This window comes from Dothidotthia symphoricarpi (genome assembly GCF_010015815.1).
Source record: "Dothidotthia symphoricarpi CBS 119687 unplaced genomic scaffold P153scaffold_29, whole genome shotgun sequence".
Classification (NCBI taxonomy): domain Eukaryota; kingdom Fungi; phylum Ascomycota; class Dothideomycetes; order Pleosporales; family Dothidotthiaceae; genus Dothidotthia; species Dothidotthia symphoricarpi.
In genome coordinates, this window is record NW_022985036.1 from 97,695 (window position 1) to 124,552 (window position 26,858).

General features: G+C 50.0%; 6 protein-coding genes across 6 annotated transcripts; 3 read left to right on the forward strand and 3 right to left on the reverse strand.

The window, feature by feature from the left end:
* Positions 1-2,301: 2,301 nt before the first annotated feature.
* On the forward strand, positions 2,302-3,809 carry P153DRAFT_391411 (uncharacterized protein; the record flags this gene model as incomplete). The annotated part of the gene is made up of 5 exons (XM_033671061.1): positions 2,302-2,550; positions 2,606-2,827; positions 2,892-3,329; positions 3,377-3,506; positions 3,562-3,809. 5 exons carry the CDS (start codon positions 2,302-2,304, stop codon positions 3,807-3,809), a joined length of 1,287 nt encoding a protein of 428 aa, XP_033517968.1.
* A 1,901-nt stretch (positions 3,810-5,710) lies between these two features.
* On the reverse strand, positions 5,711-7,137 carry P153DRAFT_412698 (uncharacterized protein; the record flags this gene model as incomplete). The annotated part of the gene is made up of 4 exons (XM_033672117.1): positions 6,743-7,137; positions 6,368-6,533; positions 6,096-6,211; positions 5,711-6,052 (listed from the first exon to the last, which is right to left on the reverse strand). Exons 1-4 carry the CDS (start codon positions 6,860-6,862, stop codon positions 5,711-5,713), a joined length of 744 nt encoding a protein of 247 aa, XP_033517969.1. The 5' UTR covers positions 6,863-7,137.
* Positions 7,138-9,239: 2,102 nt separating this feature from the next.
* P153DRAFT_391413 (uncharacterized protein) lies at positions 9,240-10,733 on the forward strand (the record flags this gene model as incomplete). Its single annotated transcript, XM_033671062.1, has 2 exons — positions 9,240-9,963; positions 10,033-10,733. The coding sequence occupies 2 exons, from the start codon at positions 9,240-9,242 to the stop codon at positions 10,731-10,733; spliced, it is 1,425 nt and encodes a 474-aa protein (XP_033517970.1).
* A 5,683-nt stretch (positions 10,734-16,416) lies between these two features.
* On the reverse strand, positions 16,417-17,842 carry P153DRAFT_361906 (uncharacterized protein; the record flags this gene model as incomplete). Its single annotated transcript, XM_033667037.1, has 2 exons — positions 16,417-17,443; positions 17,493-17,842. The coding sequence occupies 2 exons, from the start codon at positions 17,840-17,842 to the stop codon at positions 16,417-16,419; spliced, it is 1,377 nt and encodes a 458-aa protein (XP_033517971.1).
* Positions 17,843-20,776: 2,934 nt separating this feature from the next.
* On the reverse strand, positions 20,777-23,544 carry P153DRAFT_391415 (uncharacterized protein; the record flags this gene model as incomplete). Its single annotated transcript, XM_033671063.1, has 2 exons — positions 20,777-21,202; positions 23,449-23,544. 2 exons carry the CDS (start codon positions 23,542-23,544, stop codon positions 20,777-20,779), a joined length of 522 nt encoding a protein of 173 aa, XP_033517972.1.
* A 1,075-nt stretch (positions 23,545-24,619) lies between these two features.
* Positions 24,620-26,442, forward strand: P153DRAFT_401825 (uncharacterized protein; the record flags this gene model as incomplete). The annotated part of the gene is made up of 3 exons (XM_033671944.1): positions 24,620-24,881; positions 25,004-25,714; positions 25,781-26,442. 3 exons carry the CDS (start codon positions 24,620-24,622, stop codon positions 26,440-26,442), a joined length of 1,635 nt encoding a protein of 544 aa, XP_033517973.1.
* Positions 26,443-26,858: the final 416 nt, after the last annotated feature.

The following is a 26,858-nucleotide window of genomic DNA, read 5'->3' on the forward strand; positions in this document are numbered from 1 at the left end:
GGCACGTGATAATGCTAAGCGAGTAGAGAGACTCCATGGTGAGGACCCCACGGCCACCAGCGAACATGACAAAAATTCCAATGATTAGACAATGATGGCATTCTCTGCAAGCCATCAGCGTCTTCCTGTCTGACGTCAAAGCGGGCACAACAAACGATCACCCCTTGCATGCACACGCGAGAGGGGCCCCTTGCGTTGAGATGCGGCAGATGCCGAGAATTTGCTGCATCCGAATCCACCATGATTTCATTGGTCGCCCAAAAAACAGCTTGTCACATGCTAGCCGACTGCTCGTTTCCCTAATGCATTAGGTCTCGCCGTGACATGACATCCCGTCGGCCCGAGCCAGTAGCGTCAATGCAGCAAATCGGCAGGGAAGTCTGGATTGACCGGCCGGTCGGCTGCGTTCTCCTGATACTTCCGATCACAATGAAAGAAAACAGGCTATTGATGTGGGTCGTCCGTGTGGAGTGGGTCTCTGGACAAACATGAGCGGAATTTCACAGCGCTCAACTCCGCCACTGCCTGTGCTCAAGCATGCAAGCTTTCTGAAAGGGTTGCATTGCTGGTTTCAGACCGATAAGATGCATCACCTGCCTGTCCAGCCTTGTTGTGCATCGTTCCGACAGGTGCGGTGAGGAGTAAGACAGGGCTTGTGGGGTGGCATGACGGGGAGCGTCTCGGGGCGTGATTTCTGGTTCAAGGTGCGTATGGTTGTTTGCATGTTGGTGAAATGAAGGGGGCTGTATACGAGTGTTGTGCGACGAGGAGGTTCTGAGTTTTTCGCGGCGTTGGCGCTCCGGATCCCGCGGCAATTTCCGCTGCCGGGATCTGATTGCTTCCATTCGATTCTCCGTTCAGTCTCCGAACCTTCACCGCCCCCACCAATAACTCACGACAACTGCTCCGCAGCGATATTTTTTGTACAGCGTCATAGAATATCAAACTAATTTACCACTTTTGTGAGAGCCTGTTATGATGGTGTTTTACGGCTGCAGGCCTAAAAGTCGCGATGAAAGAGCAATTCATGCGGAAAGAGATGTGGACCCGCATACTCCACATGCTAGCGGGTAGGAACGGCGACGCTAAGCTGGTTGCGATAAGCATGTCCTGATTTCGGAAACATGCCTTGTACGATTTGTGGAGATGCGGGGACAGGGGTGCGTGCATCTTGTTGCAGCGTCTTGTCTACCCGAGTCTAAATTGGGAAACTCAGGCAGGAAAACTCAGGCAGGGAAACTCACGCAGGGAACTATGCGTAGTGAGGAAGAGTCTCTGTCTTCCTGTTTCGTCATTCTTCTCTGCACCACAATCGCTGTCTCTAGCCTTGGCCCAAGACTATCTTTTTGCAGCTGCTGTGATGACGACGTTCAAGCCACATGTATGGTCAGGGCTGTGGCTTGTGGGCTCATTCACTCCCTCCCCAAAGTTCCGTTTGTGGCGATACACAGGACTATCCCAATGCTGTGTTTCCTTGCATCGTTGTCCGAGTCCAACAACCAGCCTCTCTCATTCTTCGCAGTCACTTATTGATCTTTTATTATATCTGTTGTAATCTTCTCTCACACAAGCAATGGCCTGTTCTGCAAACATCTCTCTTTGGTGCGCATGCTCCCCATGGCCAACCTCTTTCCTTGCTTCCAGGGCAATCATCTAAAGTCGCCCAACAAATAACCTTCTGCTCGACAGATACTCGCCCAAAGCTCATCTTGACGTGTTTTTCATCAAATTTCGAACACCCAAACCTTCACCACCGAATTTCCACCCGCGGCAAGAAAGTTCGTTTGCATCCACAACATGCATCCCTCCTTCACCTCGACCGTTTGCTCAAGGACGCGGCCCACCTCCACGTACCGCCACTGATCTGAGCACTTCCTACTCGAGATTCGAGTTGTCGCATGCAACGGATCGAACCAAGGCGCAACTTGCTCAAGCCATGGCCTTTGCGACGTTGTCATGGCCGTTCACCAGAAAGCATCATGTCCATCCACGTCGGCCTCTTGCGCAAGGATTTTGCCCAAGGAGATAGCCACCTTCACTCTCGCACACTGCGCAACGCGCTTGACCCGGCCCTGCGATTGACTCAACTTGGTTATGACGTCCTTGGCGTCGCGCAACAGGCAAGATTTGACCAGTTTCGACGCTCTCCTTCACTTCACCGCGGTTTTGCTGATACACTGATCCACCGAGGCGAACAGGCGCTGACTTCTCCTCCGCTTCCCCGCACACACACGCTCTGGTTGCGCACCATCTCGCGAACTTTGACGCGCATCATCCCTGTTCTACGACTCTTGAGCACCCATGCCTGAGCCTCTTCCCTCGTCAAGCTTTCGGCGACGGAGCATGATGAAGCGATTTGATGGCAGATACACGCGCACGGCGGGCGACATGACAGATTTGCCAACACTGGACAGCATCTCCAGACAGGACATCAACCCCACAGCTCCCGACAGCCATTGCGCCGTTCACCACGCTGAGGAACCGCGACACTCGGACGAGTTGGCGACACTGCCCACGGCAAGCAGTCGACGTCCTTCATCTCCGAGTACGGTGAGTCAATGGGCCCAGATCGCGATGAGAAGGTCCACCGCTGACCATTTCCCAGACCGTGAGCCTGGGGTTCCGTACCGACGAATACCTCGACGACGACGAGACTACCAGAGTTGCCATGGGTATGCCGCCGCTGAGGAGGGTGACTGGCCAACAAGTTCGGGCTCTAGAGACAACCGCCAGCGCGCGCGCGTCCATCAAGTCGTCGAGCACAGGAGATACGCTGGATCTGAGCGATCATCGCAGCTCGATTGGAAGTGCCGTCGAGCAGCGCCAGGTGAGTAGTTGCGAAGCCGAATGAATGCCTTGACGTCGACGGCCATGAGCTTACACAACCGCAGAACACGCAACGACCATACTCCGCCCCAGAAATCGCATCCCCATCCATGCTCGACGCCGGCGCACCGCAGTCAACCTACGACATCCCTCCGACCCCCGCGCGACGCAACAACGACCAAAAGACCGTGATATGTCCCGTCTGCATCCACCACTTCCACCAATCCCCTGCGACAATCCTTATCGACGACGACTGCTGCCTGATCTGCGAGGAGCCCGTCCCGCTCCTTTCCCGGCGATCCGTCTCGTGTGATGAAAACCATCTTGTCTGTCGATCCTGTGTAGCCACCACCGCCTCCAAGCTCGCGTCCACGCCGCACCTCCTCCCCGTTCGCTCACACGACTGGCACCCCCCAACCTGCCGTGGCGCATACCGGTGTTTTCGGTGCGGCGAAGCATTTGCGCAGAATGCAGTCGTATACGTCACAGCTGAATGTCGAGCTGTATGCACTCCCTCTTCATTACGAGGCTCTTGACTAACATTGCTTAGACGTTTGGCCAATGCTGTGTCGGCTCCCAGACCGCGATACGCTGCCCCTTCCACTTTTCGCTGGGCGAACAGATGCTTCATGATATGGGCAAGGCGTCTACCGCGCTTCCTCGCGTCACAAATGTCTGCGGTGAGTTCCTGTCCTGAGTCGTTGTTGCCGGCCCGCTGAGAACTGACATGGATAGTCAACGTGACATGCGCCCCGCATTTGACTGGGGTTGAGAATCAAGATGCGACGCCGCTTGAGGATCCTCATGCTGATGCCATGCGCGAAGTGCCAAGGAAGGAGAGGGGGCGGCTACGGGAGGTGTTGAGGAGGGGGCTTGGTCGGTGTAAGGCGGTTTTGGGGAGGAAAAGCAGCGGTGACAGTGACGGTGCCGCTGCCGCTGCCGCTCCCGCCGCTCCTGAGGATGGGCGGTCGGAATGGGTATGAGCGTTTGGTTTGCGATGCTGGGCGGATACCGTGGCTTCTGGGTATGTAGACCTGGCGCTAGTCCACGGCATGGGATGCCGTGTACGACTTTGGAGATAGGTTAGTCGGTCTGTGACTTTGGCGATGATGATGTCCGTCTGATCCTGCGCTTAGCTTCAGTAGGCACTTACATGTATAGCAATGATACCCCATAATTCCTGCGTCTATGTCTTCTAACCCGCCATTTTCGGTTCTCGTACCAATTCGATCCGTTCTCGAAGGTCTGCTCGAGGCGAATCTGACGAAAGAGCTTACCAGTTCGAGATGTATCGGTCTTGTGATACGATGTGGAATTGGTGGTTGCATTAATGACTCTCCATGAAGCCTCAGGCCCGAAGGTCTTGCAGGTCTTGAAGAGCTTCAGCACGCAAGCCTTCCCAATCTGCCATTCCGAAAGACCTTGCAGCTCTACGGGCAATAACCCGGTTCGGCGTATATCTTTTACAATGTGTAGTCTTCAGGAGGAAAGAGTCGTTCGTCTAGAGGCCTGTCAGGAACGCGGTGCTGCAGCTGTCTTCAAACATGTACTCCAGAGTGTCCATATTCAAGCTCTTAGCGATATCTCGACCGCGAGAACGGCGTTGGACTGGGGATAGGTGGCTGACATGAGTTCATTCAAATCGATCTTGTTGCCGAAAGACCGGCTGTGTAGCTCAACTGACGTTCCCTCAGCCACGTCGATGGGTTCGGTGAACGTCGAGCGGCTGAAAGTGGTGGACCTTTTGCCTGAATGAGAGCTCGAGGATATTTGTACAAGACTCCGGAGACGTAAGTTGCGTCACCGGAGCGTCCATCGCGAGAGCGTCCGAGCAACCACTGGCGCCGCAGATGCAGTTGTGGACATGATAGGTCTTCCACACCCACCTATCTTATCTGTTGTAACACGCTACGTAGAGTCAGATATTTTTTCCACGACTGCCCGTGTCGCCATCGCGCCGAGAACGAGAACGAGAACGAAAATACCGACGACATGACTGTGATCCTGGACATGGGCAGCTCGACTAGGCTGAAATTGCAAATGGACTGATACGGCGCACCCCAACTTCATTAACAGTAGATGAGAACGGGACTATGCAGCCTTGCTAGTTCCAGGTCTTGAACAGGTTTATCTTGAGTTGGCGAAGTTTGTTGTGAACTTGGCGCTGACATCGTCCGTCAAGATAGTGAGGGCATGGACACCGCTCAAGTCTGAGTCTGATGCTGGATACGAACTTGCCTCCTTGATGAAACATGTATTCGATGCTACGATAGGAATCATTAGCGTATTCGGGAGTCGTGTGAAGGCGGGCTCTGCGATACGATCATTCGTTGCAACCGTGTAGCAGACTGTATTCGTCATCCGGTCTGGGAGTCACCTACAAGCTCCTGTTCCATCGCAATGCTGCTTGGATCGAAGTGTAACCTCTTATTGTCTGCGAGCTTGTGATCTCGTCTTACAATCGACTGATTCGACCAAGATTCATCCAGTGACTGAGCTCTTGCCGATATTGGCAGGTCATGATGCGAAGGTAAACGACGACGTCGACGGAATTGCCAGCCCCATGCATCTTGAACATGGGCAATTCCCTACCTCAATACTTGTTAACGGCGACCTTGAGAGTTTCTCCCATGAACGACCAGATCGCCGAGCTGTATAGCCTCGCCGACGAGCTCTTCTGCGCCTCCGAATCCTCCTCACTAACCGCCCGCGTTCTGCAGATCCGGAATAATGCACCGCGTTGCATGAGCTAGCTACCTTTGACTCGAGTAACCAGGCGCATGCCGAAGACGCTCTAAGATGTGGTCTGGAGAGGAAGTCTCGGTTTGTATTTCTCAAAGGCCCGGTACACAATCGTAAATGAAGTTCTGGAGAACGTCATTGATTAGTCGAAAGACGACGTTACATATCCAAGCAATCTGTTCGGAGCACGAGCATAATCATAATTCACCCCCTGACCACGTTCCAAGGGAAGAAGTTGTATATCCATTGCGGTCTTCGCTGTGCGCGAGTTCAAAATCCCAATGGTTATAACTCCAAAGCACATGCAGGATTGAACAGAGCTTGCATCATTGCTTGCGCGCACTTTAGCTTCATAGTTGACTTCGTGGGCATGCTCGTTACATGTCATTTCCTGACGAATAATCGGGGTGCAATGGTCAAAGCCTGGCTTGCTCGCGACATCGACTATGCCCTGATTGGTGAGCTCCATCATGTATGCCATGCGCTGAAGTGGATTGTCGGTCTTGACGCGAATCTTACTTGCTTACCCGTGTCGTTGAGGAGTTCAATAGGAAGGTGACCGCGATATTTTCTGCCTTATTGAGCGTTGGGGTTTGCATCTCCTCGTTCATCGGCCCGATTCGGGCGGCATGTACAATCAGATCTGCGAGTGGCTTTGTATTCTGACTCCGGTTAACATGTTGAATTGTTGCATGTTGAGCTACCCGTGCGTCGCGTTCAACGCGTTTCATCTGCGGTCCCTTTCATCAGTGTGCCATCATTGAAGCTGTGTTCCAAGGTGTCTATCCCGGATGATTACTTTCGACATCGATGACCAGCCTAAGATCGGTCTGAGTGGATTGCAGCTTCAACCTCAGCGGCTCAGGATTCTGATGAAGTGGTACTGGACTGTGGTCGCTTGCTCGTGTGAATTGTCCAGAAGTATGCCTACTTTCGTAGACCTTGACGGAGCTCGCACTCCCTACCTTCTCATAGTCATGTGGGTCATTTGTTCGTCGAATCCGCTCGTGTGTGCCTGGTTATACGAGCCGTTCTCGCAGTTGTGGAAGCTGTACTGCTAGCCGCTAGTGCCCTTGGTAGAGTCAATGCAACGTTTTCCAGCGGCACTTTGCTCGCGAATCTTGGCCTTGAGGTTAACCGTAAGCTGCAATGCCGCCACAATTCTCAGACTGACTCTATGACCCCGCTGCTTCGGTGGAGCCGTGTTTTTGGTCATGTTGGAAGCGGCAGCGGCCTGCGGACGCTGCGTCCCTGGCTCGTCAACATCGTCTGGTTGCTCCTCCTCCGCGTTCATTTGATCATGAATGCGGTCCTCCTAGGAGGACGTGTGCCTGTGGCGTGCCTGAAAGTGAGGAAATCACGATTAGCAATAGGGTGACGCACTCAGTGGGCATATGCTAGGAACTGCAGTGCTCGGCATATAAGTTCGATGGCGCCCGGAGTTGTGGCTGCCAGAAGCGAATACGATTGGTGTTACGGTAATCAGAGACAAATTGCTAGACGTTGACGGGAATACTTGGTCGTGATCAACATAGAGGGGGACGCCATCATACCTGCCCTCCCAAATACGCTTCCATGATCATGGCATTGTGGCCTCTCCGCCATTATATCCACTCACCTCACGATCATTATGTTATAGTTCAATCTCTCAAATGAAGATGAAACAGTATTTGTGTCTGCAGTGATGTCTAGGTTGGAGTTCATGATATTGTCGGTAATGGGCTTCCAAGTGTGATACATGAACCTGTAGAGGGTCAGTAGCTTTCTGCATTAACTATCATCATGAAACATTACCTGAAAATTCTCGAGACTTTCGTAGATCCGGTGTTACACCCGCAAACTGGGCGTGACCAAGCCTCCAAATTCATGGGACGTCAAGCGGCAAGACGACGCCGCCATGCCCGTCGTCCTGAACTCACAAAATGCTTCTCAGAAGTCAGCCGGTTGCGACAATCTTGTCGTACTACATCCGAATGGAAGCCTAGCTGCTCAAGGTGACCGAGTAGGATTTTGAGGTTTGGTTGTGAAGTACGTTTTGTTCTGAATTCAAAGTACAGATTGTGACAGAACCATGGAGAAATATGTAACACCACATCAGATTAGCATACCATCCCTTTCGAGATGAAGAAGGTAGTGAGAGACAATATCTCAATTAAGCCAACCCCATGGTAGAATGCGTTTGGGACTCAAGTAATGCGGCTAAACTGAACACAAGGGGAGTCATTATTAACAGAGCGAAAAAAGATAAGCTCAACAAGACATACAGATATTGCTGGAGACATGTGTGCACGTTCTCCAATGCGTATATTGCCGAGGGGAGGACCAATGAAGCACATCTGCGCCGCCCTGTGTAGTCCGCGGCAGCAGATTCCTGCGCACTATGGTGGCTTCCGAAGAATGTCATGACGTCGCTGTATTGCCGCAAGAACAGGTCTCATATAGTTATTAACGATTGGGTTTTGTAGTCGACGATTCTCATTTGTGCGGAGCCTATTAACACAGCATCTCTTTTTACTCCAGTACACATGCAATTAGCCTCTGTCAACGGTGTTTGATGGAGGGGCGACATGATATTCTTGTTGAACGGGTGCGTCTTCAACCTCGTGATCATTGATGGGCACAAGAACTCCATCTACATTGCGAAGCTCTGCGACGAGAGTATTGCTACGAGATCCAGGATTTCAACGGAGGCTTTCACCATGCACGAGCCCATGAAAATGGCAAGGTTGGAAGTTTTGTGTAGTGACACTGCTGTGATCGTGGTGGAGAAGTAAGCGTAGTATCCGAGAGCAATGCGTTTAAGTACATGTATCAGGGATCAATGGATACCTTGCAGACAAACATAATGATGTATATCAAAACGTAAACTTATCCAGGACGTTGTTGATATTCTGTGCGCGAATTAATTCCATTGTTGAGAGGAATGTCTTTCGGAGCCCAGCGCCGATGAGCCCAACTAAGAGTGGGATGTGATTTGTCAGCTGTCATGAGCCTGTCATGAGCCTGTCATGAGTTTGTCATGAGCTGTCATGAGCTGTCATGAGCTTGTGTTGTCATGAGCCCGAGCGAGATTAGGCGAGGCTCGTGCATCTCTAGCGTGATTCGCTGTTAGCTCCCGACGCGACGTGTAAACGCGCGCATCAACAACAACACGACACCGACTGTAAACAACTCGAGATGCAATGAGCTCCCACAACAGAAATTCAGACGATGCTCTAGCATCTGCTACCCAGAAGCGAAAGCTGGAACACATCACAAGAGTGGAGAGTAGGAATAACAACATATGCATCGAAAACGGATGTCGCCAGCCTGTCACCACGTGCGACACGAATCTACAAAGAACGTTTCGACGATGCAGTTTTCACCTGGATAAAAATAGGAATTACACTGCAGACAGAAGAAAAAGAAAACACAAAACAGCATCTCAAAAACTATTAGTCTCCCCAGACGAGACCACGCACAATTCTTCTGACGAGACTGTTGGTCACTACAATCCATCCGTTTATAAGCACAGTACGTCAGGATTTGATGAAAGATCTCTCAGACCATACTCTTCGCCGTACATGCCGCCAGGACACCATGCATCAGGTAACCTCGTGCCTTTGTCACAAGCAACGTTACACCGGAGCGTAGCGGCTTCTTCTCAACCTTTATTAGAAAATCCCGGGCGGATGACGGCTTCAATACCCAATTCTGGGTCAAGCTCTCCATCACATTCAATCACAGCATCAAGTCTACTTCCTCGTACGCCAGAAGAGTGCTTGACACCAAGGTCTCTGGGGCCAGCTACCGACAACCCAGCGCTTGTTTTTCCGACTGGATTCCCGCTGGACCTGAAATGCCTGCTAGAAGGGGTGTCAGAGAACGAGGGTTCCGGGACTATGAATTCGCTCAGCGGATTTCGATCTGTGATGAGGGGAGGTTGTGTAGTGAAGACTGTTGACCGGTCTGAAGAACGACGACTTGGAGACCTAGGAAGCAAGTGCAAGCAATATGCGGATGTCCCTCTACACTATACTACGAAAGATCATCTCACCCTTCCCCAACACAAGTCTTTAGCGAACGACGAAGCTCGAAGATGCATTCACAAGATAGTTCTCGACGACTTCCTTAACAGCACACCCACTCTCCATTTGTCTAGTCGGGAAGATGGCGACGGTGCTCGGATGACCAAAAGGTCCACCCAGTATGCCGAGATAATTTCACAATGGCAGTTCCCCGATCGCAACCGACAAGATCTCCTGTATGCCTCTAATATACTTGGCACATCTCCAGATCTCCAGATTCAAATCCCACTGCTACCCCGCGAAGCGCGACACTTTGACGAAGACAGCATTCAAGGCTTCTACAACTCCAATATGACTCCAGAGGGCACTCTTGTTGATATACATCAAGGTGTGTTCCTTCTGGACCTAAGTTTCCTACTTAATGGCTCTTTTTAGTGGCTGACCGATATCATTGTAGACAACCTTGACGTGCTCTCGATTTGTACCGACTGGAAGATGTGGGTGTTTTTCCCCACCACACCCTCCAACATGAATCTCTTCCGGAGAGAGCAGATGTCCAAATCCTTCAAGTTAAACAAACTACGACATGATCTTGAGCATGGACAGTACGCTATCACGGCTGAACACGATTCTATATACATCCCTACCGGCTGGCTTCACGCTACGTACGCCCTACGAAACAGCTTGACTATCGGGACTGTCTGGAGTTCTGCTGAGGGTCTTGCCAACACAACTGATCGGTTGATTGCGGAGCTCAACCCACCGGAAGTCGCAGAATTTGTCATCAGTTCACTAAGCGAATTACGGCCTTTCCTTGAATGCCTCAAACAGGCTTTCCAACACAAGATGTTTGCAGAATGTCGTTCGGCCCTTCAGCGGATTTGTTTCCACACTCGAGTTGAGCAGAGATTACGGGTACCGCTGTTCAGTTTACGATTCGAAAACAGCAGAAAGAAAGACAACAAGAAGATCATTGAGGAGTTCGATAAATACTTTGAGTGTTTCAGAGTTTCTATCAATCACAGTGGCGAGAGTGAAGAGTACTGGAAATGTACAGTGGATGAGTGCCATTGCGGACTTTTGGGACATGTCAAAGAAGAACGGGTAGGGCAAGGCAAGGATGTCCAAAATGCGACACAAGACCGACGCAGACCCTGAGTCTCGGCGAAATATGAACCGCTGTCAAGAACTGCACAAGTAAAGACTTCTCATGTAGCAACCCAAAATGGATACGGTTATACATATCTTTTATCTGTGTGCTGATCTTAGCGTCCAGTGTCGTAAGTCGCTGTAAGGATTTTGTACTTTCGAGGGTACGTTTGATGACGAGTACTTGGGTGACTCTGCTGAACAGACACGAGGTGATGACAGTCATGACTTACCCACTTCTAAGAAGATGGCGCAAGAGGATAATACCATGTCGGAAAACACAATCAAGCCCGAACTTCTCATCAAGTCCAGTACCTATCCCGATAGCATACAATCGAACTTACCAAGGCCAGTAAAGTCCCACACGGTCAGAGAAATGGGCAGCAGCCGGTAAACGAGCCCAAGCTTCAATGCATTCGGGAGTATGAGGGTTGAGTAGATCAGGAAATGGGCGTTATGCACGTGCCAGCTTGAGCCCGGACAATGTCTTGGATGCCGAATAAATTTTAGTTCAGGACCAAGATCACGCACTCTTGACGGCCATCGGATGAGGTCGGTTGTTACGAATGTGGCGGTCGTGGACGTCGACAGGCTCATAGTGGAGAGGACGTGGGCGGGCAACAATGTCATCTGTTCCTAGTGGTCGAGTTTGCGGGTGTGGTATTGCTTTGGGCTATAGAGTTATTTTTGGTCGCCGGTAAGTGCAGTAGGCGTGGAGTTACGATTGGGGGTTTCACATGCTCGCTGGGTGTGACGTAGATAAGGAGCATGAGTTGTAGTCAAAGTCGATGTCTAGTGACTCGGCCTTTATGATGGATCAACGACAGGAAGCTTTCATGCTTGGCTTCGCGGACGCGTATGTAACAACATTGATTGATAGAATTCTTTTCCAGCAGACTCTTCTGGCTGATTTATCTTGTTGATGTGCGGACCTGACGTGTCGATCACAGTAATGCCGATGGATCATTGACAGGCATCAACAAGCTGTGCTTGATTGAGATAATCTATCCAGTCCACGGAGGTGCGCTTGAATGCACATAGCATTTCGCAGAATGTGGCAATCAAGTTCGAAGGTTACCAAGACGCGGATGTTAGACTCGAATTTACGACGGACCGGTGTACTGGTCCGTGAGGATCGGAGTCACTGGCTGAGACGGAGTGACTAGGCCTAAATAAGCAGAGGGCGAATGAAGTGGAGAATTTGACGTTGAGAGATGTGTAGCTGCTCCTCAACGTTATGTCTTTGTGAGTTAGGGTGTGGACGAACGTTGATGTGTTAAAAGTGGACCACATCGAGAACGGGTTGGCCGAGGACCTCGGGATTGATCTCAACTGTAGAATCTATGCTGGCCGGGGCGCCTTCCACAAGGAGCGCACCAATAACCTCCCCCTTTGGCGAAAGTTCCAGTGCGCGGGGGGTATCTCAGACTGGATGATCATTGTGTCATGACACTGGAGCAAAGTCGACAATATAAACATCTGGATAAATACGAACTTCTATCAGGAGCAACAATGAAGTCAATCCACTCAAGATGACCAGAAGGACCATGGAAACCGCATCTTGAAGCCTAAATGTTACTGGGTGTAACCCTGTAGATAATTTAATGATATGCAGACCACTACGGTCCTGTACAACATGATGAGTACCTCCTTTCGTATGGACTCAGCAGTAGCCGAGTAGGCTCAGGCGGATATGAGCGTAGCAGTGAAACAGCAATGAGTTTCGGCGTCGGCGCGGGCTGCTTCCACGCCACTAGCAAGATGAATGCCAAGAACCTTCTCTACAACGTCACAAGTCCGGACACTAGCATGTGCGGCTCACGCCGGGGTAAAACCAAAACTAATTCGATCAGCTTGGAAACATGAATCGAGCTCACAGCTTGCCCTACTGCGAGGGTAGGTCCGAGGGGATGATCTGGTTGACGAATATGGTCTTGAGTATGCCAAGCTTATACGCTACGGGACGGCCATGTTACTGTTCTGTATTTCGCACCACACTTGACTCGTTAACACACGTCTATACTCGGGACCTGGCTCCTTCGACTGGGAGTTCGTGCACGAAGACGCCCAAGCTACGAGGCCAAGGCCCGCACAGGTACATGCACCCGATCATATATGTGCTTAGCAAGCTGGTCGTGTATTTGGATCCGACAAGTCGACATAGGTAAAGGTCAGGCGGGCGCTGAGCGATGTAGCTATGTGTGCGGCAAGCTTCTCAGCATGATCGTGTCGCCCTTCCGGTCATCGATTATGCTATTGACTTGATGCATACTGAGCTTCACAGCATAGCACCAAATCGCCGATTATGTCGTATTGTGCTTGAGAGGAAGCAGTCATAGGATTTCAAGACGGCGACGCAAACAAAAACAATTGGTTGTCTTCGCCCTATCGAAGCGCATGGTGCCGTCGCTCACATTCATGATCGAGTCTGCTTTGCAAGAACCAACTCTACCTTTCTGCTTTTGGATCAGTATGACTTGTCGCATCCTCTTGGCATCTTCACCAATTTGCGGACTCAAGGTGGCCATGCTGGGCAGGGCCGGGTTGAGGGTAAAACGTTGAGTTCCAGATATAGCCTCGGCCGAAAAGACTGTGATGCAACACGTTTGGTGATGGACGCACATCAGTGATGCGATGAAATCTGATATGCCAGCTGCGTGTGGCCACGCAACTCCATCCAATCTCTTCGTCAATGACTCTTGTCCCTACCATCCAAGCACATCCGCGTTTGAGAGTTCAAGTTGAGTTGTGAGCCTATCAGCGTGACTAAACAGTTCCCTGCTCCTTGACGATTTCCCAATCTCGGACTTCGCAATACCCAGAAATCGGGTTTTGCACACGCGACACCCCATGTCTTGGCGGTCAGTACTGCACACGTTGAGACTTCACTCCACGACATGGCTGGCGGATACGTCCTGGAGCATAAAATTGGCTTTGGGATGAGCTTCACAATCGAAGACCTTGTTTCATGTCATAATTTGAGCCTGCTTGCTACTCCCAAAAACTGGATGACGACAAGCATCATCCTTGCCTCGATTCAGCTGCACGCCTTCGAAAGCGGGTAATCCATGTATATGAACGATAATAATGCGGCCAGCTCATCCTTTGGTCGCGCAGCAAACGTCTTTAGTGGGGTTTACCAATTTGACCAAGGCGGCGAGGACCATAGCGCCTGAGAGAGCGGTTCTATCGACCGTTCACGACTACGAGCGCCAACTCACTACTAACGGTGTCATTATACCAGTCCGATACACCAATGATATGTTGCAGTTAATTGGGTGCAAGCATACCCTCGTGTTATCACTGGCAAGCTTAAGTCGGCCTTACACTCTCGTCGACTTAATTAATTCTATAAACAAACACGTTTTCGAGAAGAATCACACAGCATGGGCGGCGGATGCTCGCATGAAGGAACCTTGTCGTGTCCAGGTGGTGAATGCGCGAGGAATCCATGAGCAATTTTGACCGTACAAACCTATTGTTGACATTGCGCATGCGAGGAAAAGCAGATGTTAACTCTGCTTGAAAACGAGATTACGACCATTGTCGGTTCCTCAGATGCGTCTACGTTGCCATTGTAGATCTCCCGGCACACGTCGATAATCTTATGATCGTTGACTATAGTCATGAAGTATTGCAGCGCAACATCCACTCTCCGGGCGCGTGTCTAAGGCGACTTTCGATCGAGTGGCAACGACTTCGCAAGCTTGATCATCAATGAGTGCGGGCATCCCAATGCGCTCAACCGCTTTTGACGGCGAAGTGAAGAACAGTTGAATGGATGCCCCGTGGTACGTCCTCGTATTCCATGACTCAATAACAGCGTTGTTGTGCTCTCATCAGAGATACCCAGTCTTGTAGGTGTTGTTGTCGAACACTTATGCAGTCGTCCTGAGGCCCCTTCGAAGATCGTTGTCCGATCTGGGGTTGATTACTTTAAGAGTTGTAATGAGTGTGCCAGGTTCCAGGGCCCGAAGTAGTCGTAGGAAACTCGCCTTCACGAATAGAGAGTTCAGAAATGCGAGGGCGGTGAAATTCCGACGACGAGCGCGATCTTTCATATTCTGGACTTTCGGTCGTTGTTCCAATCCTATTGAGCGTCCCACTCACATTTGGATGCTCGTATACAGGCTTACATACTCTGCGTGATCTGACGGACGTCTCATTCAACCTGTTGAACGCAACGTAACCACACACCGGAATCTGAAACAATGTGACATTCGCCAACCCACTCATGGACCGGTGATGTTTGCTCCTCTCGCTACTCCACGAGTCACTTCTACGTCCGCGTCTGTTGGTTGGGATGATCCTCTCGGAATACACTCACGCGGCTCGGTGTCGACAGATTTTCGCGATGATGGGGGAGTGCGACTGCGCCGTGGGTTGATAAACGCGAAGCCACGTGCCGATGATCTTCTGCATCGTATTTAGGATCGCATGTTCTTGTAGGAGTAGAAGATTGTAATCATAGACGTTAGCGAGGGACCTCCACTACGGCGATCTATCCTCGATGTACAATTGTAGTTGCGATGGCTTGCTCGAGTTTGTCAATGACGCGGATGTAGAACAACATTTATGCATCGCGATTATGGCGAAAACGGTACGCTTCGAGGTGCGATGTGAGCGGATCGCGAGGAAGTGACATGGACGTCGCAGTGGCCGCAGCTATCATGCTTCCACCGTCCCCATGGATTTCTGGTATGTCACCTTCGTCGTAAAGCTCTCATGTGTCGTCATGTGTCGCTACGTATCATGATGTAACCAACCATATCAAGGCGCGATAAGGAAAGTGTAGATGCAGTAGGACTGTTACTGTCGAGGTTTTGGAAGCCGTGGCTATTGCGTGTATTGGCGAACACGGGCGCGGAGATGTCACAGAACCGCGCATGCAGACCTGTAGTTGCGTGGGTGTATAATGATTCTGACAGTCGCGCTAGAATATGGCGATAGACATACAAGTCCTACGGGTAGAAACAACGAGCGTACCAGGGGACGCGGTCAAGGAGAGCCGCGCTCAATCTCGGAAGCAGGAGGTTGCGACAATGGTGCGTGCTGCGGAGGCTTAGTCAGACCATGCAGGGTATTTCGCGTTGTCGATGGCATAGTCATGGGCCGCACCGGAGAATCGGAAAAATTGGCACGAGGAAATACCTCGTTTTACGTTGGGATGTTGAGAGATTGTATTGTGAACCTGGCAGGGTTGGGGAGTCTGATTGTTCACGGAATCGGTCTACTATTCCTCCGTGTGCGCGACGATTATCTAGCCGTGGATCCGGCTCATCGGTAGGTCAGCTTGAACCTCATCTATGATACTCAAATTGGAATTGGAGTTAGAGGAGCGGATGTCATAGGTGGATGACAAAGCTAAGCGGGTTACTCGTCTCATGCGAAAGTGAATGCGTGTTTGCGTGATCGGGCAGAGCACATCAACAGTCATCTCCATTCAATTCGAAAGAAAGAACATAAACATGTATTGCTACTGCTAGGAAGAAAATTTGAGAAATGTGATCTCGCATCACTCTCATCGGGCTGGTGCTCATTATCATCGTTTTCGAAGAGGTTTCGCCCGTGATACAAAATGACCGAGAAAGTGGAAATTCCGCTGTACATACAGTGCGTGAGGGCACAACCATTGCATAAGAATCTATCTCTCACTGCAACATATCAACCAAACCAGCAACATTGCCCTGCCCTACTCATGCTCCCAAGCAAGAGAATGCGCCCAGGGATTGGTATCCGTGTACCTGCCCTGGCCCATGTGTCCAGGCCGAGGAGCGAAAGCGTCTTTCAAGCTAGCACCTCGATGTTCAGGGCCTAACGTCGGATGCGGATAGACAGAATGCTTGCCATGCATATTGGGTTTGGCAGGGGGACTGAAGGCCTTCGTATGCAATTGCGGGGACATGACATGTCCAGTCGGAACGAACGTGCGGGAGCGCGAGGACACTGTCGTTGGCGGCTCAAATCCATCCAAGAAGCCCTCGCTGTAAGTACGTGCTGGAGTCGAAGAGCGAATGCGGGACGAGTCCACTACCCGGGTAAGAAGACCAGTCTGCAGATCGATTTGCTTTTGCTGATCTCTTACTCTTGCCGTAAGCTCGCCCACAGATTCTTCTAGCCAAGTGATTGTTTTGTTGTCGCGATTCTCCATCTTATGGATTAGATTGGCTTGTTTTCCGAGTTGCGTATGCTGATCGTCGAGCTGCTGCGTCTGGCGGGCGATAGTGGAGGTCTGGTTGTCGATCTGTGAGGTGTGCTGTTGAATCTTTCCTTCTAAGAGCGCGATGGTTTGGCATAACTTCTGGACAGTGAGCTTGAACGTATTGCTATCTTTCTGAATCTGTTCGAGTACCGGTGCTGAAGTGGGTGGTTGTTGGGGGAGCACTACACTCAACGCGGAACGAGATGGTGACCGGGATTCTCCAAATTCGGGCATTGAGTGGCCATGTGAGTTGTGAACTGGGTAACCACGACCGCCGTGTACGACTTCGGGTTTGGTGTGCATATGGCTGGATGAAGATGATGCTCTGCGGGAACGGTAAGTCGGGTACTCGTTGTTCGATCCGGTACGGAGTAGATCTTGCTCCCGACCTGGCGGGGAGTGATTGCCGTATTCTGCGGGCGTCTGGTTGTAGCTCTCGTATACGGCGGTTGGCTGAGCATGCAATCCGAGATGGTCACGACAAGGGGAGTTCAAGCCATGGGTAGAGTGGTCAGGCCTGTTGCCGTTATTGACAATCTCACATCATTCTGCAGAAACAAGCTTACATGTCAACTTGCGTGCTCACAGTATCGTACCAGTCAGGATGGCGCTCTCTCTCAGCCATCTCGATATCTTCACCTGCGAAGCGCACCGCTCTCTTCTGTTCGTCCACTGACAGATCCCTTAGGATCGAGCGTGGGGATCGATCAAGCGTGCTTTCTCTGTCAAAGGCGTGGCGAGATTTGTTCATATTGGAGGCACCGTTGCCGTGAGTCTGGGCAGAGATATGCGGGGGAAATCGGTCTGGATCAGAGTGTTGCTTGCAGCGGACTACTCCCGGCTCTTTCGGGATGCGAGAGCAGCGTTGCTTGTAATTGGAAGATAGCGTGCCGGCAATGCACAGTTGTCGCTGCATAAGGGGTATGAAAAATAGTACGACAGGTGGAATTCTATCAGATGACAGAACTGGAATTGCAGTCGTTATGCATAGGGGAAGACAGAATGATAGGAAGTGGCAGATGATCCCGCAGTACGACCTCTTAAGGGCACGACGCTCAAGTCGCCGTGATTATTGCGCCAGCCTGTATTGGTATGTTCTTGAGCAAACTGATCGAAGAGGGTAATTTTTGCATGCCTCACCGGTGGTGGAAGTGCTGTGTTGTCTCGCATCCCTTTCAGGGCTTTCGCACGCTCTGATCCCCGTTTGGATCTGGAACAGTTTCACACAGTCTGCTGATCTTTTCAAACAAACTCATCCCTTCGGTATTCTGCGTCTAGGAGATCGAGACATAGCTTCCTTGAGACAGCTGGGTTACCGTGTCTGTAACATGGCAGTCAACATATCGACTGTTGTCGACACAACAGGAGAAACGCAAACACGCCCGGCCATTCGTAAGATGTTTCGATCGCGCGAAGCGAGATCAAGCCTGCAAAGTCAATCATAGCGTTCAACTGATGGGGATGTGCCGCTGTTGCAGTGATGTCAGTGTGTTTGGAGGGTGAATCATTTTTGAAGTTCGTGCTGGATTTGGGGTTGACAGGGGCCATACCGCGCTAGAATGACAAGCGTCTTGGCAACGCCAACACGGAAGGAGACATTCCGCATGAGTCAGAGCGCTCAATAACACGTACTCCAGTATTGCATCGCGCCCAGCTTAACGTCGCCTACCAACTCGAAAATGAGGGGAATACCCATATCGCTGATGAGCTTCTTGTTTCTAAAGATTGAAGTAGAGTTGTCGTCACATCCAAGCTATTGAATACGGTGACGTATAGATCGACAGGCACAAGCGGGGCACCATCAAACCAGCCACCGCGCATCGCCAGCCCAACACGTCTCCCACCTCCACATCACCACATCCGCGTTTCAAATCTCCCCTTCGCCCCTCCCAAAGCTTTTCTACTGCTTCCTTGGCGATTTCTTTTCCAGCTACTGTTGCGCTACCTCTGCACCCCCTCTATCGCTTCCTTTGCTTGCACGATCAGAGCAGGGCTCAAGGAAGCTAAAGGAGCGCATTAACCGTTGCGAGGTTTTTCGCCCAGTTAGAATGAGAAATGTCAAGTTGAGTCAACGTTAGCATGTCCAAAGTGCTAGAGAATCTGTGTCTTCACAGCCAAGTGAGCCGTTTTCGTTTTCGCCCGTCCTGAGCTCACAGCCACACAGACTCACTGGACAACTTGCAAGATCCCTTTGGATTCATATGTGAGCAATAATGAGCCTGCTATGGGGTAAATTTAGCTCGGAGCGTTGGAACATGCCGTGATTCTAGCACAGATTCGAAAGATACTGATTCGAAGATCGTCTGGCTAGATTACACTACAGTCCACAAAGCCATCTATGCGTTCCGTCCATGCTTGTAAGTACTATGGCCATGCATTTACTAGACCTATTGCATGTTCACGCCTCACTGAACTCCCGTGTCAACTCACGTGGGACCACTTTGAGTTGGGTATATAGCGTCTGCCGAAAGCCTCCTTAAATTTCCTCCCATGATCACAGCTCAACTCGACATGGCGAAAAGGTCACCAAGAGTACGTCCTGGCATTTGACGATATGAACAGATCAATGGAAGGGCATTGTCAAAAATCCACTATTGCATCATGCCTGTTGCATATTCCAGAGATCGATGCAACACAATAACCAATCACAGATGAGTCCACGAAACCAGTGAGGCATATTTTACAGTAATATCGGAATCCTGGTAAAAGCTTGAGTGAAATTTATATCGATCCGACCATGCCGAGTTCAAGATCGCAAGGCGTGGACAAGAAACATATTCTGTGTAAGCTTGTCGAACGAATTTTTGCTATTGTAGTCATTGGTTCGGTGATTCAAGGGCAGATAGTCCGGGTGTGTACTCTTTCCGCAGTTCAATTGCCCTGATATCGACAGCAACGAAACTGACAGCTACTCGAGCCACTTGGCCGCCACCCGGTACGTGTGACAAGAACGAAAACAGCAACTCAAGCTAGATCACTATAATATTCAGCGGTCGTAAGCATGATTGCGGCAAGTACGCTAGGTCAACTTAAGCTTGTTCGACTTTTTGAGGTAGAAGCCTAGTATCCTAACGCATCCCACTAGGAGAATTTCACCGTCCGAAAGTGGTACGTCGCCAATGTACATTCGGAAAACGATGTTTGTATCCGAACCCGTTACTTGGACTCTGAAATGTATGCATAGGAACGTCCTTGGTTTGACTGTTGAACATTCCATGGCGCGGCGGCAATTGCATGTGTGCGAATACCATTACTAAGATTCAGCACGAAATCGTGCTCCGACTCGGACTCTGGAGCGCGTAAGGCTACGCGAGCTAATGTATCCAGGGAGATGAAAGTCTTGGTCAATTACCCAAGCTCCTATCAGTTCTTAGATGTAGACTATTCTGGGATTAGATTTGTATGCGTTTGTGAGAAGACCAAAACGGCAAACGGAGTAATTGGATGTATATTAATGCCCTGCAAATGTACATTCTCCCATGATTCATCGGTCTCCAGTCTGGCAGTGGCATCCCAAAAGCTCAAGATGGTGTCGAAGTTACACGATATGTCTCGAACACAGCACGCCTGTCTCGAGGTTGAGAAGCGCAACGAGCCCGTTAATGGGAGGGATGCGGAGTTGATTGACGAAGTGGGAAGATCTCCCTCTACTTTGTAGTTGGGACAGCATCGGAAAGATACAAGCGTGTGCTTGATGACGTGGAGGGATATTTGCATTTTCGCGAATCGGCATTCATGTCCGAGATTCACCGTATCGGTATATTTGCATTGATCGCCTGATAAATGATGTGTTTAGACTCTGATCAACCGTTGAAGCCGCTTGCATGGGTTTTGGCCTTGAGAGCTGCGCTCACACAATTGAAGACATGGCCATGCTGAACCGAGAGATCCATCTCGTTGGGATGCACCAAGCCGAGAATGGAATACTTGACGTCGAACTCGGCTGCGTTATCAGGTAGTCCCAGGCCGACGCCAATAGGGCTGTCGAGCTCATCGGATCTCGTTCGCGAAGTTTGGTGGGTGGTCTCCTGTGCTTCATGATGAACGCTTCAACGCGAAGTGAGGTCTCTTCGATCCAGTACATGTTCCACTTGTCGCGGCTTGAGACACCCCTACGAGAAGGGTACAGCTGCATTGTAATGTCGAGGTACGAAGCATCAGAGATGCATTGCTGGTTATTGGATTGGATCAGTAGGGAACGAGACGGCCTCTCAAGTATGGGTCGGTATTCGGTGCCTCCTGCTGGATAAGCGTCCCGAACGGAGACAGGATGACGCTGAAGCAATTAAATATTCATGGATCGAATGACGAACATACTACACATGCTCTTGAGTAGACCTGAACCTAAGGCAATATAGAAGCGATGTGTGGCAGTAATCGAAGTTGATGGTCGACTGGCATGTTTGTTATCTGTGGTCGTCACCGGACGTAAACTTGTCTGGATTCTCCTAGACATAACTTCGATAGACAACCGTTCGCATCCTTCGACGGTGCAGAACCAATGTATCTGAACTGGTCATTTCTTGCAGTCAGACGTTCACTTCACATAGGCGTAAGTCATTGTGCGTCTCTAGTTTCCAGCATCCTGTTTTAGGCTTTCCATCGCTATCTCAATGACGCATAATCTCAGGGTGGAAGAGAATATAGAATACACACATCATGGTTCTCATTGTAAAAGAGCAAGACTAGCTCCTACTTTACATAATCACAGATGACGCCCGTTGTTTGGTTGACTGAGTTCTCACTTGGTTAGTCTCTCTTGGATTATATACCCTATGTTCACAAGATGGCAGATATAATTTCACTGAATTTAATAGATGGAGGGTATGCTATCAAATGTTAAACGAATGGATGGAAGCCACATCTCAAATGCCGATGAGGGAGGCTCTTAACAGGATATTCCATTGAGTGACAGAGTTAGTCATTTGCGTTCATGCTCTCTCTTGTATGCTAAGAAATGCAGAGTGGAAGAGTGGCGACGAATTGGACGACCGAGGGTCATTCAGTAAGGCAGGCCTAGTGCGCCAGAAAACTTATTGGCTAGACAAATGAGAAGTGAGACTTGGACGCACAAGCTATCAAAAAGGACAGCTATACACACAACTATGCCACATTTACTCGTTGTAGGTAGCTTGCTGTAAATTTTCCAATATGGTGGGCTGACTATCCGAAACCAAGCACAAAGTCCATAAGAAGGCGCAGTGTGAGAGCGTGATATTGGTCAACTGATAACAAGATACTGTAGAGCGATCACGGCATCTACAAGCAGGACATGGCTTGCATGAATGATATGTCCCATGAGCAATTGCCGGAAGTTTTCGAAGTTTGCCTGTATGCTCGCTGGAAGAGGTGCATCAGAATAGAAGGCAATCGAAGTCCTCGGTGGCGGAGAGTGAAGGTCAATGAACGCAGTTGTGGGTAGATGAGTGTATATACGTTGCGCTCACGTACGTTGTACCACGCACTTGCCGTGCTCCTTATCTCGTGCCCTGTCATCTAACTTGGTTCGAAATAACACTCTACATATCATCCAGCCTCAACGTCGAAGGAAAGTGCGCATTCACCTCCCCGTCATGATGCCTCACAGTTGTACTCGATGATCTGCAGCATTAAGATGCACATCCTGGGTGAGGTGTTCACGCTAGGTGTCAAGTGCTGGACTTCGTTTGGCACGCCATGTTATATCAAGGTTATATTTTCCCATGAGGGCGCTGGAGTCGGAACATATACCTGGACTTTTTCTGTGGTAACCCATATTGATTTGATCTCTGAATCCATCGTGTTGTCTCCAGGCGCTTTGACGAGTTCCACAAATAGACATCACAGTAGGTCCAAGTGACGTAGACGAGTTTCCCAAGGAGATCGTTCTGGTGCTACATCATATTACCGGTCGAGACTCACACAGTTTGATGGTTGTCGCGATCAACCAATACGTGTTATTCAGGTCATACCCACAGTCAGCTACGCAACCCCCCTAAGCTGTCACGGATGTATAACGGGAATGCAAAGTTTCTAGGCGCGTAGTGGTTCGTCTTCCGTGATCATCCACGATGGGGCACATAGATCTCGGACAGTCGTGCAGAAAAAACACAATGGACATTATCGCGACTACGTAACGATTGCAATCCTGCATATTCCCCAAGCCCCCATGATCCTCCACCATCTTGCACTGATTCTCCCCGACCTGCACATCCATCTCGCGCTCCCGACCAAGGCGTCCCTTGATCGAGAACCCCAGACTCGAGAAAGGCGTCCCTTTCTCAAGACTGGTGCGTACGAAGTGGATGTAGTGGGAGAAATCAAGCAGAGTGAAACTATCAAAACGAGACGAGAATAATAAAACAAATGACACGACTGCGCACACTCTCCTTCTTCAGTTGTGTAGTATATCCACGCCCAATTCTGTATGCCATGTGCCGTTTGCGAGGAAAGAGATGAGGAATGCTTTGATTGGACGACTTGTGTATGTTGTTGCGTTAAGCATAATTGGATATTCATGATGGGAATCGAGCTGATGCGTACAAAGGCGTGGACGTTGAGGTATCCAGAGTTAGGTGGAACGTGATGTGGTGTATACGCAAATGTGTCGGCAAAACACCCCCGTGATGAAGAAGACATAATGATAGCGATGTAGAGCTCTCAGGTTCACAGCTGCGAACGACGCAAATAGGCGCTCTGAATGACGAGTATGGATGGAGGTTTCGGGATCTGTTGAGCCACGCTTTATGACAGTTGTTGGTCGCAGCCAGGGAAATCATAGATCGGTTGATTGTGGTTGTGTTCATGGCAGCAGAACATGAAGGGAGGCGTAAGGTATTCAGGGGGTGGTATCTGGGTGGCGACGATTGAAGGAACGACATCAGAGAACGAAGCTCGCTCGCATGCGACACTCGCTGGCTGATTTGGAAGAGGCGTTGCGAAGGTGAAACTTGATACCGCCATAAGAATATATGAGTTCAGTCTGTGAACAGAAACAAGGTAGCAACGATGACAAAGAAGACGTTTGGAAAACCCAACAATCTTCTACTCAGCAAGATCCTCAAGCGTACAAAGTCCTGGGCCCAGGATCATTGCACGCTCTCAGATCTACCCGCAACGTAAGCGTGCACTCTTGCGATTGGGCTTGCTGGACAAGAAAGATTGTTTGGTAGTTTGGAAGAGATGCAAGAAGTTGTATAAGTGACAGCATGGTAGGTAGAGCTAGGAAGAACAGACACAAGCTTTTATGGTACGAAGAATACAAATAAAATACATATTGAGATCTGCCAGCGACACGAGAACGTTGTCTGAGATACCTGAGTACAGAATGGTCGGATTACTCTACTTTGCATGTGTGTCAAGACATCCTACATTGAGAGATTGTGGATGTGATTTCCGAATCGGGATGTATTCGCCACAAGTAGTTAGCGTCATGCACTTCCATTCTAGATCGCCACGCGCCGTTGGCTAAGACAACTACAAACTTTTTGAGCATGACACTTCTCTTTGTGTGTCGACACTCCTCCCACGTTAGTTGCACACATCTTGCTGTAGAGAAACCCTCTATCTATTTGCCCCGGGCGAAAGGTACATGTGCTCATTTTCGTAGGCGCACGAAACACGACGGTAACTTTTACTGGGAGCCCCCCCCTCCCCCCCAACGCAGCTAGCTCTTCTCCTTTCCCCTACACGACGAAACCCTCCAACTCACATCATGCCGCCGTTGTTGAAGCACATCGACGAGGAACTTGAGGCTCTTGATCACAGGGCCATCAAAGAACGATACAATTACTCGGATGATAGGTATGATGAGATGCGACGACGAACACCATGGGTACTCGTCTGTGATCAAGAGAATCTACTTGCAGAGATTGAGGAAGAAAAGGACCAGGAAGGCTACGCCACTGAAGTGTCAAGCGAAAATTCGACTGAGGACGATTCAAGCGCTTCAACACAGGGTAACTCCGAGCAAAATGGTAATGTTGATCCACTACCTCATGCCATGCACACCATAAGATCCCAAAAGCTGCGTTCTTACCTTTATGTTATTCAACGCTTAAGTCGTTGAATTGCCCAAAGACTGACGAACGTGACCCAGAGCAACTACGAACCGTAATCCAGGCACCATCGATTCCCGTCGTCTCCTACCCCAGCGACCCTGTCTTGGAGGTACTACCTACGGTAGCGTTGTCCTATGCACCCCTTTCCGTTACCCACAATGTCGCGCCAGATGTACCACGTGGTCAATCTTTGTCTCGCAGAGAGGCCTTTTCCATCTGCAACATCGATCCTGAAGTTCTTCATAGCCCATCTTTATCACACACACAGGCCTTCTGCGTCTACGACACTCCACCTACAACGTTTCACAACCCAGCATTGAATTGTTCTATGATTTCTCACGTGGATACTGTACCCAATGTGCCTCGTGGCCAAGCATTGACATACATCGAGGTCGTATGCATCTACGATGCTCCGCCTACGACGCTGCATAACCAGGCATTGGCATTCTCACCAACTTCCTTCATCGATATCGAACCTATGATGCCTTTATACCAGGACGCCATGGAACAAGAGATCATTAAGCAAAAACATCTCCTAAAGAGAGCAGAAGAACGTGCTCATGAACACGAACGTCAGGCTAAGGCAGCAAAAGAAAGAGCAGAAGACGCAATACAGAAAGAACGACAGACAAGCGAGCGATTAGTCGCTTTGGAACTAGAGACTAAAGAGAATGCTCGAGCATGTGACCTTCGGGTTCAAGAAGCAGACAAAAGGGCGAGCAAGGCTAATCAGAGGAAAGACGAAGCAGGTAAGAAGCTGCATAATCATGTGGAATGAACAGCCATGGGCCATGGCAATCTAACAATGGATGTAGACGCGCATGCCCAGGACTGCACAAGTCGAGCTCAGATGGCAGAACAGAGGGCTCAATCAGAGATGGAAGCGCAACGCGCCCGCGCGGACAAAGCGGAGTCAGACATGGCTGCAGAACGGATCCTCGCAGAAGCTGCAGCCAAATCGCACCAGACAGACATGCACCAAGCAAAATCTGCAGCAGATACCCTGCGGGAGCAGGACATGGGAAGGGAACATGTGCTTATCGCAATGAGCGAGCGTATCAGCGAGCTGGATGAGTTCCTGAGACTCGCCAAGTTGGAGAATGAGCAATTGGAAAAGAGGTGCAAGTGGGCCGAGACTGATGCTCCCACTGATGTTTCCCACGACCAACAAGGAGAAGCCGTCAAATCGTTGGCTCACTTGACTCGGTACCATGCCGACCCCTCCACCGTCGAATTGAAGCTGGAGCATGATTTCTATCCAAACATCACACACAACATGGACGCCCTCAGCTGCATGATGCACGAAGTCCGAATGCGTCGCAATCCTTTGCAGGCAGCAAGGGAACTGCGTGCGTGTGTCATACTCGCCATCAACTATCTTAATATCTGGAACTGTGGGGCGTGTGGCAATGCCGAACAGCGTGCCAAAAAAGCCGAGTTGCAAGCCGAGGCGGCGAAGTGGAATTTTGAGTTGTAGGGCAGGTTTTTGTGGCTTGACATTTCCATTCGCGTTTACCGTCTTCACCACAGATTATGTGATCGGCTTCGCGACCTCCCTAAGTGGCAGTTGTTGCTGTCTGATTTCAAACTATTCAAAGGACATAATAATGCAACTTCTCCTTGACCTAGAAACAAGTTGATGGTGTCTTCGCAGAAAGCAAGCACCAAATAATTGGGGTGATATTTGTTGTTTCTCAACCAAAGCGCTTCCACCATTGCTAGTTGTTGTTTGGATCTCTTTCTTTGTTCCATTCTCAACGATTGCTCCGCCAATACATTTGCGGGCGATGCTTACCACTGCAAAGGCTTTGCGTTGCTCTTGTGAGTTTGCCAACCGTTATCGTACAAGTTGATAAGTAATTGAGACACACTCATCAACTCACATCTCATCTT